The 13,833-nt window shown below is 37.1% G+C and overlaps 1 protein-coding gene across 2 annotated transcripts in view; it reads right to left on the bottom strand.

Annotated features, from left to right (window-relative positions):
• LOC126297612 (uncharacterized) overlaps window positions 1-13,833 on the bottom strand; it is a 229,024-nt gene that overhangs the window by 22,824 nt on the left and 192,367 nt on the right. For both annotated transcript variants that reach the window (XM_049988617.1, XM_049988618.1), the window contains one exon: window positions 9,534-9,620. In XM_049988617.1, the coding sequence (XP_049844574.1) occupies window positions 9,534-9,620 (87 nt within the window). The remainder of the gene's footprint in view (window positions 1-9,533; window positions 9,621-13,833) is intronic.

Raw genomic sequence — 13,833 nt, 5'->3', positions numbered from 1 at the left:
AGCCTTTGAAAATAAGTGCCCAGAGAGGTGGCAGATTAGTAATGCCGTGGACTTTCATTCAGGCTAATGGCAGTTCAAATTTCACCAAGGCGTAAGACCACTTCTAATAATCGCATTGTTGAACAAGATTTTAAGCCCTTATCTTTCTTCCTTCTAAAAAGAGTTACAGGTTTATGTACAAAATGGGCTTTGAAGGCTGAACTATTAATTATTTGATCTCATTCGGGCTCTATATTATTGTTAGAAGTATGTTTCATTGTGTTTATAATACATTCAGGTTGACATACGGCAGTGCATGTAGGTATAACCTGTAACACTTCCAAATGTAAAGTAGAGCATGTTAATGCTACACAAAATATCTACAAATAATTTCATACTGTACTAGCACAAAATACATGTAACATGGAAAGAATATTAATTATAAACCCCATGGAAAAACCACTGGTTGCAATGTTTAGAATCTCAGGTGGAAACATCAGTGTCAATGGAAGTTTAAGTCAGGCTTGGAGATGTGCTCAGAAAGACCAGTGGATGAGGTGACTGCTCTTGATAAACAGGACACATGGGTCTGAGTTCCAATCCATCACAAATTTTCAGTTATTACTACACATTCATTGCACTACAGGTTCATCCTATCTGAATGGTTTGAATTACCATCATTTCATGTTGTCGTATTTTCAATATTATTATCCCCACTGTTTCAGTCATTTCATTTTAGTGTGCTTATGCCATGTGAAGTATAACTGAAAAGCAGTGGAGTTCTGGTAGGGCTTTGATCAGTCATACAGACTTGTGTGTGTTCAGAATTATATATTGCCATCTATGAAGGCATGGTCACTCACAATGTTATCACCTAGCTAAATGCCTTAACAAATATGATTCTCTTGTTATGAAAATATGAATGGGTGAAAGACAGCTGATGATGGCATAATGCTGACTGAATGTACTGTATTGACCAAGTTGATTCAGTAACAACATTGTAAAATGTATGTATCTGTTAACAATTACATTCCACTTAGATATTTTCTCATGAATTTTTTGTTAGCAATAAGGACTTGTCAATAAGAATCTAAAGTGGTCAGTCAAATGTAAAACCAATCTATACCTGGATTATAAACTAATTTGTATCTTCGTGGATGTATGTACCATCTATGCAACTAATTGTGGCATTTCCAGCAAGATACTTAAAGCTTGTTCCCCACAGATAAGTAGGATTCTCAGCCACATATGTAATTCCTCATTGGAGCAGGGTGTTTTCCCCCGATAGACTGAAATATGCCATTGTAAAACCATTGCATAAAAAGGGGGATACGTCGGATGTCAACAACTATCGCCCAATCTCTCTTCTGACAGCTCTATCAAAAATTTTTGAGAAAGTAATGTATTCAAGAGTAGCCTCCCATATATGTAAAAATAAAGTACTAACAAAATGTCAGTTTGGTTTTCAGAAAGGCTTTTCAACAGAAAATGCTATATACGCTTTCACTGATCAAATATTAAATGCTCTGAATAACCGGACATCACCCATTGGTATTTTTTGTGATCTCTTAGCCTTTGACTGTGTAAATCATGGAATTCTTTTAGATAAGCTAAATCATTATGGTTTGAGGGGGGCAGTGCACAAATGGTTTAATTCATACTTAACTGGAAGAATGCAGAAAGTTGAAACAAGTGGTTCATGTAATGTTAATACAACAGCTGATTCCTCAAACTGGGGGCCTATCAAGCACGGGGTCCCACAGGGTTCGGTCTTAGGTCCTTTACTGTTCTTGATATACATTAATGACTTACCATTCCATATTGATGAAGATGCAAAGTTAGTTCTTTTTGCTGATGATACAAGTATAGTAATAACATCCAAAAACCAAGAACTAAGTGATGTAATTGTAAATGATGTTTTTCACAAAATTATTAAGTGGTTCTCAGCAAATGGACTCTCTTTAAATTTTGATAAAACACAGTATATACAGTTCCGTACAGTAAATGGCACAACTCCAGTAATAAATATAGACTTTGAACAGAAGTCTGTAGCTAAGGTAGAATTTTCAATATTTTTAGGTGTGTCCATTGATGAGAGGTTAAACTGGAAGCAACACACTGATGGTCTGCTGAAACGTCTGAGTTCGGCTATGTATGCTATTAGGGTTATTGCAAATTTTGGTGATAAGAATCTCAGTAAATTAGCTTACTATGCCTACTTTCATTCACTGCTTTCGTATGGTATCATATTCTGGGGTAATTCATCGTTGAGTAGAAAAGTATTCATTGCTCAAAAACGTGTAATCAGAATAATTGCTGGAGCCCACCCACGGTCATCTTGCAGACATCTATTTAAGGATCTACGGATCCTCACAGTAACCTCACAGTATATATATTCACTTATGAAATTTGTTGTTAATAATCCAGCCCAGTTCAAAAGTAATAGCAGTGTGCATAGCTATAACACCAGGAGAAAGGATGATCTTCACTATGCAGGGTTAAATCTGACTTTGGCACAGAAGGGGGTAAATTATGCTGCCACAAAAGTCTTATGTCACCTACCAAACAGCATCAGAAGTCAGACAGATAGTCAACCAACATTTAAAAATAAATTAAAAGAATTTGTAGATGACAACTCCTTCTACTCATTGGCTGAATTTTTAGATATAAATTAAGGGAGGGAAAAAAACTAACTTAAGCATTAGTGTCATGCAATATTTTGTGCAATGTAATATCTTGTACAGACATCTTTCATTAACCTGACACATTCCACATCATTACGAAGTGTCGTATTCATGATCTATGGAACAAGTATTAATCTAATCTAATCTAGTTTGTTTAGTTACCATGTGTTCCGCTTCCTTTATTTGGGAAGCATCATCACTGGCCTGTAAAACAAGTTTCCTTTTATACATACAATAAACGTATTAGGTGGCAGATAATATGTTGCTATATTACATTTTGCCAAATCTTTCTCTTGTTTTTAGGTTAAAATCGACTTTTGTAGCACAAAGTTCGTAATGCGAATTTTCGTTTGGTGTTACTTACGATTTCCAGTGCTGTTAACTCACGAATGTGGTCCTTGAGATGTATTCATTAGTTCTCATACTTCAGCTGGCCAATTTCTGGTGTTCTTTCATCCACATTTGTCACACCATATACATCACTTGCACTTTCCATTTTTTGTGATCAACATAAGTGTTTAGTGTTGCCAACTGTGTTGTGTGATTGTCTGTCTTTTGTCTGTGTTGTGTTGTGGTTTGATATTTTTCATTTGTTGTGTGTGTAATTCTTTCATGAGAGGTTTTTTTTTTAATTTATAGGATAGTGAGTGAGTGCAATCTAGTTCTAGTAAAGTCATGATGTCCTCCTTTTTTGTCCACAAGGGCCCACCGCTTGTGAAATTCCTGGAACAGGGAATCACCATCAACGCCCAGGGCTATAAAGCGACTTTACAGAACCTTAGATGAACTATATAGTCAAAACTCCGAGGCATGTTGTCCAATGGTGTTATCCTCCTGCATGATAATGCTCTTCCACACACGGCCAATGCGGTGAAGACAACATTGCAGCAGTTTCGTTGGGGAATGCTGGAACATCCATCGTAGAGTACTGAACTTTTACCGTGTGACTTTCATGTGTTTGGACCTCTAAACCAAGATATTCGCGGACATCAATTCGCAACGGACGATGAAGTATGTGATTGGGTCCAGGTCTGGATCCAACAGCAGCCTACTAGCTTCTTCAAGGATGGAATCAACCAGCTAGTGCTGCAATGGGATAAATGTGCCCACAGTTTTGGCAACTATTTTTGAGTATGTGCACTGTGTATAGCTACACGTTTTAATTAATAAAATCGTTACCATTACTTTACACTAGTGACCGGGTTCTTGAATGCCCCTTATATTTATCCTGGTTACATTTCGGTTCGTTGTTTGGGTGGCCAGCATTATCAGAGTGTTATTGCTTATTTGGATTTGGTTGCTGAGTACCTTCTTTTCCATTGCAATGACTCTTTGTATGTGAAAGTTTTCTTGCAATGTTAGGAGCTTTTTGTTGTGATAATTGTCACACAACGCAACAGTGATGATCAACACATTACCAAAAATTGATCACATCACAGCAAGAACACTGCAATATGCACAGAACATGACAAAGTGCAACACATACACCATCATAAATTTCATTCAAAATTAATAAATCTCACAGATACAGAATTGACAGAGAAAGAAACACAGCTACTAGAGAAACGGCTCAAACACATCATCAGTACAAAAATATATAACCACTACATAGAAAACCCGATTGCAGATACAGAAAACATCCTGACAGAGGAAGGAAAAAAGGAAACACCCTATAAATATTGGGCTAACACAAGAATTAGTGAAGAAATGAATGAATAAATAAATAACATAATCACCATGTCAAAAAAGAGTAAAACAGAAAACTTCAAACAGAAGGAAACATCACCAAGAAATTAAAAGAAAAACTACAAGCTATGAACGTCATAGCCACAAGAGCTGATAAAGGGAACAGCACAGTACTGATCAATAAAGAACAATATATAGAAAATGTTAAGATTTCATCTACTCTAACAATATCACAAAACTGAAATCTGATCCAACAGCACACTTCCAGACATATGTAAAAAACAGCCTCAAAGACATCAGACACACACTCACAGATAAGTAAAAACAACACATCACACAGAAGAACCCCAAAAGCACCAACACTCAGAAGCCAACCCAAGGTCCACAAACCCTACATCCCATTGAGGGCTGTTATTAATTTGATGAATGCACCATTATACCATGTGGCAAAACACATACACAAAATCATAATGCAACATTTTGAAATGAAAAACAGCTGAACAATGAAAAACACAAATGAACTCATAACACAAATAAAAGACTTACATATCTCACAAAGAGCGTCACTCATCTCTCTTGACATAAAGAACATGTACACCTCAATACGCACTGCAGGCACAATAAAACTAATTGAAGAAAAGTTACTGACATAGAACAGACTATACAGAGACAATGTTAATGAAATAACTAAAACCCTCAAAGCAATCACATCCCAATATTACTTCCAATTTGGAAAGGAATTTTACTTAAAAGAAGATTCATATTCATCAGCCACATAGAAACATGATCTTTGATACAGTCATCACAAAGAAAGGATACAAAATTGTTTACTGCTACAGATATGTAGACCACATGATCTGTATGGTGGATGAACCAACAGAGAAAATTGATAAACTTCATACAGATATAAACAACATACATAAAAATAATCAATTCGTCATGGAAAAAGAAACACAAAGGAAAATACATTTCTTGGATATAACAATAAAGAGAAACAATAAACACAAATTTGGCATCTTCAGAAGGCCAATAGCTACAGATGTAATTATACGTGGTTTATCCAACCATCCACAAAATCAAAAATTAGCGGTCCTACGACACATGTTACACAGACTAAATAACAACCAACTCAGCAAAGAAAACTATGAAAAAGAATTACAAACAGTCAACCCATAGCCACAAACAATGGTTACAACCCCCATATAGTACAAAAACAAAACCAAAAACATTAAAATCGAGCTAAAGAAAAATCAAAACAAGCAGAGAACACAAACACCAAAGAACACCACAGACACTACAGCACACACGGAAACACAAAGCAACACCCAAGATAGCAAATATACTAAAGAAACAGGGATTACACATAGCTTACAGAACAAGAAACCAACTCCAATCACATTTACAAACAACAGACAAACCAGATAAATACCAAGGAGCAGGTACATACCAGCTAGAGTGCCAAGAATGCAAAACAATATATCTGGGGATGACATGCAGGAATTTCAAATCTAGATGTAAAGAACATATAAGAAGTTGGAACTATGAAAATAGCCTTTCTACCTTCACCAAACACCTGATAAAACATGGACATGAACCATCCAACATGAAAGTTATCAGAGTGAATAATCAGAACAAAGAGCTCCTGACATCGCAAGAAAACTTTAACAAAGAGCCATTGCAATGGAACAGAAGGTACTCAACAACCAAATCCATATAACCAATAACTCTCTGATCATGCTAGTGACCAAACCAATAACAAACCAAAATGTAACCAGGATAAATAGCTAAAGAATCACCTTCCCACTTCTCTCTCTCTCTCTCTCTCTCTCTCTCTCTCTCTCTCTCTCTCTCTCTCTCTCTCTCTCTTTCTTTCTCTCACTCACTCACTCACTCACTCACTCACCCACCCACCCTCCCCCCCCCCCCCCCCAAACACACACACAAAATCAAAAAACAAATGAAAAATATCAAACCACAACACAACACAAACAAATGAAAGACAAACACACAGCAACAGTTGGCAATGCTACACACCGAAAACACACATGTTCACCACAAAAAATTGAAAGTTCAAGTAATATACACAATGTGACGAATGTGGGCGAAGGAATGCCAGGAATCAGCCAGCTAGTGTATGGAAACTAACAAATACATCTCCAGGAGCACACACAAGTTAATTGTTATGGAAATCATGAGTAACACCGAACAATAAATTCACATAACAAACTTTGTGCTACAAAAGTTGATTTTAACCTACAAACAGGAGAAAGACACGATAAAATGTAATATAGGAGCATATTATATCTACCACATAATATGTTCATTGTATGTATAAAAGGAAACATGTATTACAGGCCACTGATGATGTTTCCCAAATAAAAGAAGTGAAACACATATGGCAACTAAACAAACTGCCTCAATTAGTTGCATAGACAGTACATACATCCATGAATTTAAAGCAACTAAGGGAAAGATGGAGAACAGAAAAAATTACGACAATTTGTATGTGTTGAACAATAACATTGCCTAGTAGAGATTTAACTTTTTACTTGATGGAAGACAGAAGAATAGTGCTACACAGTCTACAACAGGCCTGTTCAGGAGGCAGCTACGCAAGCACGAGTGCTCACACTCGCTTGTCACCTGGGTAGTGAACGCTCACGGTAAAAGGTGCCGGTCAGACATAATTGTCCACCACAGTGGAAGTGCAAACTGTGTGCTGTCTTCAAAGGAATGACCATGTGTTGCATTTGCTGTAGCATTAGACGGAACAGTATATATTTATACATAATGGTGCAGAGCTTAAAGTGGAGAGTAGCTCTCTGTAAATTGATGAACCTGGTTAGGAACTTCAGAGACAAGATCACGCACACCAAAATCAATTTACAAGATGTCAGTGCAGGATGGCTTGCAACAGTTATAACTTACAGATGTACAGCAAGGCAGGCAGTTGCGTGATAAATTTCATAGTAGAATAAATCTTTTAGAACTGCATACTTGTGCAAGCAACATTTTTCCACAGTGCAATTCCAGACTGTAACTTAAAAGCTTATCTACAAATTAGTGGTGCCAGAAAATAATGTCTTAGTGAAAAGCAAAATAAGGAGAAGTCACCGACATCCAGCATTTTTGTTTAACGTGTGAATAAAGGGGTCACAAAATACAAGATTAAGTCAATTTAAACTTAGTCCAAAAATGACATACATCATAAGGCAGCAGCAGTCTTAAGAACTCTCATGTTTTATACTTAATTGCCCCATGTTCATAGATTCATCAATTGAAAGAAATGAGAGTTTCACCCATTGCCATTTATCACCAATGCAAGTCTCAGATAATCAGTTTCTGTTGAAAGATATTAAATAGCCAAAGCAAAGAAAGACATCTCTGCAGAACTGACATGAGCAGCCATACAATTGATTCATTGACAGCAGTTTCTTGTGCCATGATGCCCTGGTCAGATTTCGATTCCTTTTACTTTTCACCTCCCTTTTGGTTCCCTTCTCTTTCCTCACCATTACTCACCGTGAGCTGTCCAGTTGCTCAGTGCACAGGAATGAGTGCAACCCAGCTCGCACAAGCAGATATGTTAGCATGCCTAATAAGGTGTAGGAAAACAGCTTCCACTCATCTTGCAATGGCTCAATACAGGTTCTGTATCATTTTCATGGGAATACTAAACCATTCTTCATGTAAAATAGTGGCAAGTTTAGGTAAGGATGGAGGTGGATAGCCATCGTGCACCCTTCTCTAAAAAGAAGACCACAAAGTCTCAATAATACAGAGATATGATGACTGAGATGGCTACATGAGATGCACTAATTCATCCTTGTGCTCACAAAACCAATCCTGGACAATGTGAGCTGTGTGAACAGAAGTCCTGTAATCTTGAAACACAGCATCACCACCAGGGAACAACTAATATTTTACCAAGGGATGGACCTGAACAGCCAAAATGGTCACATAATCCTTGGCAATACTGCAAAATTCCACAGTAAGCATGGGGATCTTGGGATACCAAAATATGTCTGCCCAAATCATCGAACCTCCGGCATGTTTCTCTGCTGGGACGTAAACTCAAACAGAAGTTGGAAACAGTCTGAAACAAGACCCATGTAATCAAATAACTTTCTCACATTACTCGATACTCCAGATTTTATGGTTCTGGCACCAATTTTCCCATTACAGGCATTTGCATCACTGATATGTGATTTCAGAATTACAGATCGCTCTGAAGTTCCCAGCTTATGAAGCTCTCTTCATGTTGTTTTGGTGCTGGCAGGATTCGTGAGTGTGGCATCGAGTTCTGCAGTGACTTTTTCAGCTGCTGTCCTATTGTTCTGGCACCAGCAATGTATTGAGGACACAGCACAGGACCTGTTCTTGGTCAAATACGACAGTGTGAACTGCAGGCTCCACTAGCATCAGTATTTATGTTCCAGCATGCATTTCTCATAGTGTTTCCATATTTTTGTCCAACCCTTGTACAGCCTGTGTTCCGAAATGTTACAAGATTTACTATGTTCCAAAAAGTCACATACACAGATCTATTCTCTAAATAAGAAACTCTGCCATCACCAGCATATATTCTTAAGGAATGGGTGAAACATCAGTGAAATTTCTGCTTACTGGCACTCTCACTTGTGGTAACACATTGTTTCACACAAGGGAAGTATTCACATCTTTTTGAGGTCTATTTGTAATGTTTCCACTTAAAGTCGAAGGAATCTTATCCTCCTCTGTATTGTAGTAAGTGGGCTACTTTTTGCCTATCACGTTCCATCTACCTTGTAATAAATATTCCTAAAAGACAGCGCATTAAGTAACAAAAGATGTTCCTTTCATCACAATTTAATTTGCGCATTAATTTGGTTCGAAAGTATTTATAAGCTCTAAAACACACTCAAACTGTCATATCTTGATTTATCATCCCAAAGATAGGGCATCCCAAAGATAGGGCAGGCAGAAAAAGAAAAATTATTGTGGAATGTTCACTGCAAACTCATTCACAAAATTATGCTAACAGTTTCTAACATATGAAAACTTAATTTCTTCCAAGTGTCCATTTAAGATAATGAAACATGAGAGGCATCAAATTTGCAGTTAATGGAGAGTCATAGCAGAATCTAAAGGGGGAGGGGGTAAGTCTGTGGTCAGGGGTGGCAGGATGAAGAGAAACTAACTTACCAGTTTAGCAGCTGATGAACTTGTGTAAGTAACTGGAGGAAGGATTATTTTCTTGGACTTGCAGGGAGTACTGCAATCTTGTGATACCTGAAATAGAAACAACAGTTATTTACTCAAATAATTACTTATAATAATGAGGACAATAAATTTTTGACAACATAATACAATAGGATAGATAAAAAAAATCTACTCACCAAGCAGCACGGCAGAACACACATGTAAAAGGAGGTTATAATTAGGCAAGCTTTCAGAGCCAGTGGCTCCTCCTTCAAGCAGAAGGATTGAAGGGAAGGAAGAGTGGTGAAGGGAAAGGACTGGAGAGGTCTAGGAAAAGGGTAGATTTCAGGAAAGTCACCCAGAACCGCAAGTCAGGAGAGACTTACTGAATGGGATGAGAGGGAAAGACTGATTGTTGGTGACTGCACTGGACAAGATTTGAAAACCCAGGGTTTTCAAATCTTGTCTGGTAAGTCTTCTCTGACCCATGGTTCTGGGTGACTTTCCTGAAATCTACCCGTTTTCCTAGACCTCTCCAGTCCTCTTCCTTCACCCTTCTTCCTTCCCCTTCAAGCCTTCTGCCTGAAGAAGGAGCCAGTGGCTCCGAAAGCTTGCCTAATTATAACCTTTTGTGTGTGTGTTCTGCTGCTGCTTGGTCAAATAATTACTTAGCTATTTCACCTGTTTAGCAATTAATATCTATGCATTTTTATCCAAAAATACTGTAGCAACAGAAAAATTAGAGGATGCAGATGCACACTGAGGGAAGTTCTTCACCTCAGTAAAAGACACACACTTTCATTCTCCTTCACAACATGTTACTGATGTGACACCATATTTGTCTAATCTTGTTCAACATGGCAAAACAGAAGAATTCTTGGATCTTTTAGAATTGAGATATAGAAACTACCAAACCTGAACATCATATTGCTTTGGAGTGACTTCAAAGGTTAAATAGGTAGAGAAAACAAATTTAGGAACACAGAAGAGCATTACCCTACCCACAAAAGAGCCAACAAAAATAGTACGAGACTGATCAGTCAAACTCAAAATTCTCACGTGAAGCTAATGTTGACCTCCTTCACGAAGCTCCCAAGAACAGCCAAATCATGGATATCTCCAAACCCAATGTTGGGAGAATTTCAGTTAGATCATGTAGCTGTCTCTCAAAAAAGTTCCAAAGAAATTACGAATGTGAATGTTATGAGGAATGGTGAATTTGATTCTGACCTCTATCCCTCTAAAATTAAGGTTAAACTCTTAATATAATACAGACATACATATAATAACAAGATAATACAGCCAAAAATATCAAGACAAATTTCAAATAGCTAAAGGTGACAAATGGCCAGATTATCTAAGGAAATTAATACTGCACAGAAAACATTTGGGCCACTCAAAAATAAAATATGGTGGAATGACACACATGAATAAGCTTTAAATGAGAGGACTTAATATGGGAAAAATTAGTATTTTCAAGAAAAATGAACAGACAGACCAATTTAAACAGTAAAGAAAGGCAACAGCAAATATAATTAGAAGAACTAAGAGAGTTTTTGAAAAGAGGATACTTGCTGAAATTCAGGAAAACTTTTCAAAAAATAATATCAATCTTTTTTATAAGACATTTAAGGATAGACTGAAAAGATACCAAACCCCAAGTTTCCATAAATGAAAATGGCAGACTTGGCCTAAGTAACAATGAAAACTGTAAAATATCCGTAAAATATTTTTATCAGTTTCCTAAATGCCCAGGACCAACCCACAAGCTCAAATTCTCAAACACTCATGAAAATCTAGATGATTATGATTTACCTCCATCAATAAAAGAAACTAAAGATGTAATTAAAACCTTAAAAATAAATTAAGCTTGTGGAGAAGACATCTGGAAAACAGAAAAAATTACTGTTGAGGGGAAAGTAGCCTTAATACATCCACTGCATAATAAAGGCAATAAACAAGAATATTAACTACTGCAATGAAATTTATATGATATCAGTTGTACATAAAATATTTTCCAAATTTTATTAGGCAGAATATAAACAATGGTCAGGCGAATATCATGGTAGTTTTAGGATGGGCAGATGATGTCCGCAACAAATGTTTAATCTGAATGTAATCATTTTTCACAAATTAATGAATACAAAAGGTATTGTAGCAATGTCTGCTGATTTCAAAAGACCTCTGATTCTATTGACAGACAGACTACAGATAAAACAATATGAGAATTTGGTGTAAAGTCTAAATTAACAGATCTAATTTATGAAACACCTACAGACACATTATTTAAAGTCAAATTTCACCCTTTGAAATAAACGCAGGTGCACAGCAAGGTGATAGTCTATCCCCGATTCTTTTTTGTTCCAAGATAGAAAAAAAAGTGAGAATTTGGAAGAAAAACTAAATGAAATGTGAGTTTACCAATACGGCTGGGAACAGGAAACAAAAATACTGGAATAAATTTTCTTGCATTTGCAGATGACTGCTACACTGTCTGAAAATGTGACATCTGCAGTATCACAAATTAATCTTATGAAAGAAAAATCCGGTAGCACTCACTAAAGAATTTCTGCAGAAAAACATTTTCTTACATACCTTAGAAATGAACTGAAATTTCTGGACAGATATTGGCCAACTTGGAAAAAAAAGATAAAAAATAAAAATAAAATATAAATAAATAAATAAATTAGATAGCTAGAAGAGATATTACAGGAAAATGGTCTGAAATAGATGCTATGGAGGAAAGGATACACAAAATGGGAAGGACATATGGTATAATTAAAAACGTTTACAGCAAAAAACTCATTACAACACAGCAGTGAAGCCAAAATATCTGTACGCAAGCGAATGTCAAGCATTAAAGTATAATTTAGATAGATTAAAAATACTAAAAAGGCTATGGGAGGTTGGAAATTATGTAGTGATGATGAAATTTATCAAAATGTAGAAAGCATAGCAGAATTAATTGTGGTAAACCACGGTTACCACCTTGATTGCACTGGCACCTTGCCCTCTGTTAAGTTAGCAGGATGTGAGGCACTGACCTGTCACACATTATTCAAGTAGCCCGTGCTGGCGCACGGCGGATAACTTTGGCCGCCATGAGACAGCATACTCAGACAGTGCTGTCAGCTTCACATGGAAATGTCACATCATTTAATGTAACTCCACAGTGGAGTGATTTCATTCTCATTCTGTAATGGTTTAGGCTCTTGTCAACTTCACTTTGCTCATTGAACACTGTATGTCTTTTTGGCATTGACTCTGCTATGTAAAAGGATGATGTACAGAATGTGTTCTCAGTGCCAGCATTACAGTGATTGAATTCTTAGTGACATTCTTACTATCGTTTCTTACAACACAAATGGCAACAAGTAAAGTTTATTCTTAACATGTCTCTTGCAACAGGCGCATCCTCGGAGGTCTTCCTACAGAGTTTACTACAGCAGCAATTTAACAACCACAGTATTTGGAAATGCAATAAGAGGAACACACAGTCATGCTGGACAGGGGTTCTATGGGCCTGTTAACGAGGATTCAAATTTTGCCAGCCTACCCGGCTATATTCCCCGCCTCTGACAAAGACCGGGAATCATATAAAAAACACGTAGGGCAACACTTTGTGGCCTTCAAGGCAAGATGCCAATGCAATTAAAGCTCTCTCTCAGTCATGGATCTACCCATACATGAATCACCTGTAGGAAAATCAGCCAGCCCAGCTTAATGCTGCACAGAAGAATTACTCCCGAATAGAGGTGGCGGCCCTCAGAATTATTTATGCTGTCGAGAAGTTTCATATGGTGTTAAGTTTCACTTGGGGACTGATCACAAATAGTGGCACACTTGCGAAATATGACAGCCCATGGACTCCAGTGTCAGGCTCTGTTCCTTAGTAGGTGTAGCTATGAGACTGATTTCTGTCTCACGGCTCAGTACTCCAACATGGGTGATCTTTTGTGCCTACCAATGGGACCCGACCCCAATTTCAGTCACAATGAAGTACTTTATTTATTCCATATACAGGGTGGCACACGAAATGTGTTACCATTTTGTGTTTGAATATAAACTTTATTGTCAATACAATCTGAAAGGAACATATACTACAATGAAGAGCCATCCTTCGAGATTTGTTCTAACTCAGCACATGCTCAATATGTCCACCATTTCGTTTCCTAACTTCCTTCAAACGAACACTGAAGTTAGTGATTACCCTACGGCACATGTCTTTCGTAATTTCACTGCAAGCTTGAAGGATAAGTCTTCTGAGCTCCATTAAATTCCACAGCTTCTTGCTACTGCTTTG

The sequence above is a fragment of the Schistocerca gregaria genome, chromosome X (assembly GCF_023897955.1).
Source record: "Schistocerca gregaria isolate iqSchGreg1 chromosome X, iqSchGreg1.2, whole genome shotgun sequence".
In the NCBI taxonomy this organism is placed as follows: Eukaryota; Metazoa; Arthropoda; class Insecta; order Orthoptera; family Acrididae; genus Schistocerca; species Schistocerca gregaria.
The sequence above is the reverse complement of the archived record's forward strand: the minus strand, read 5'-3'. Positions and strand labels throughout refer to the sequence as shown.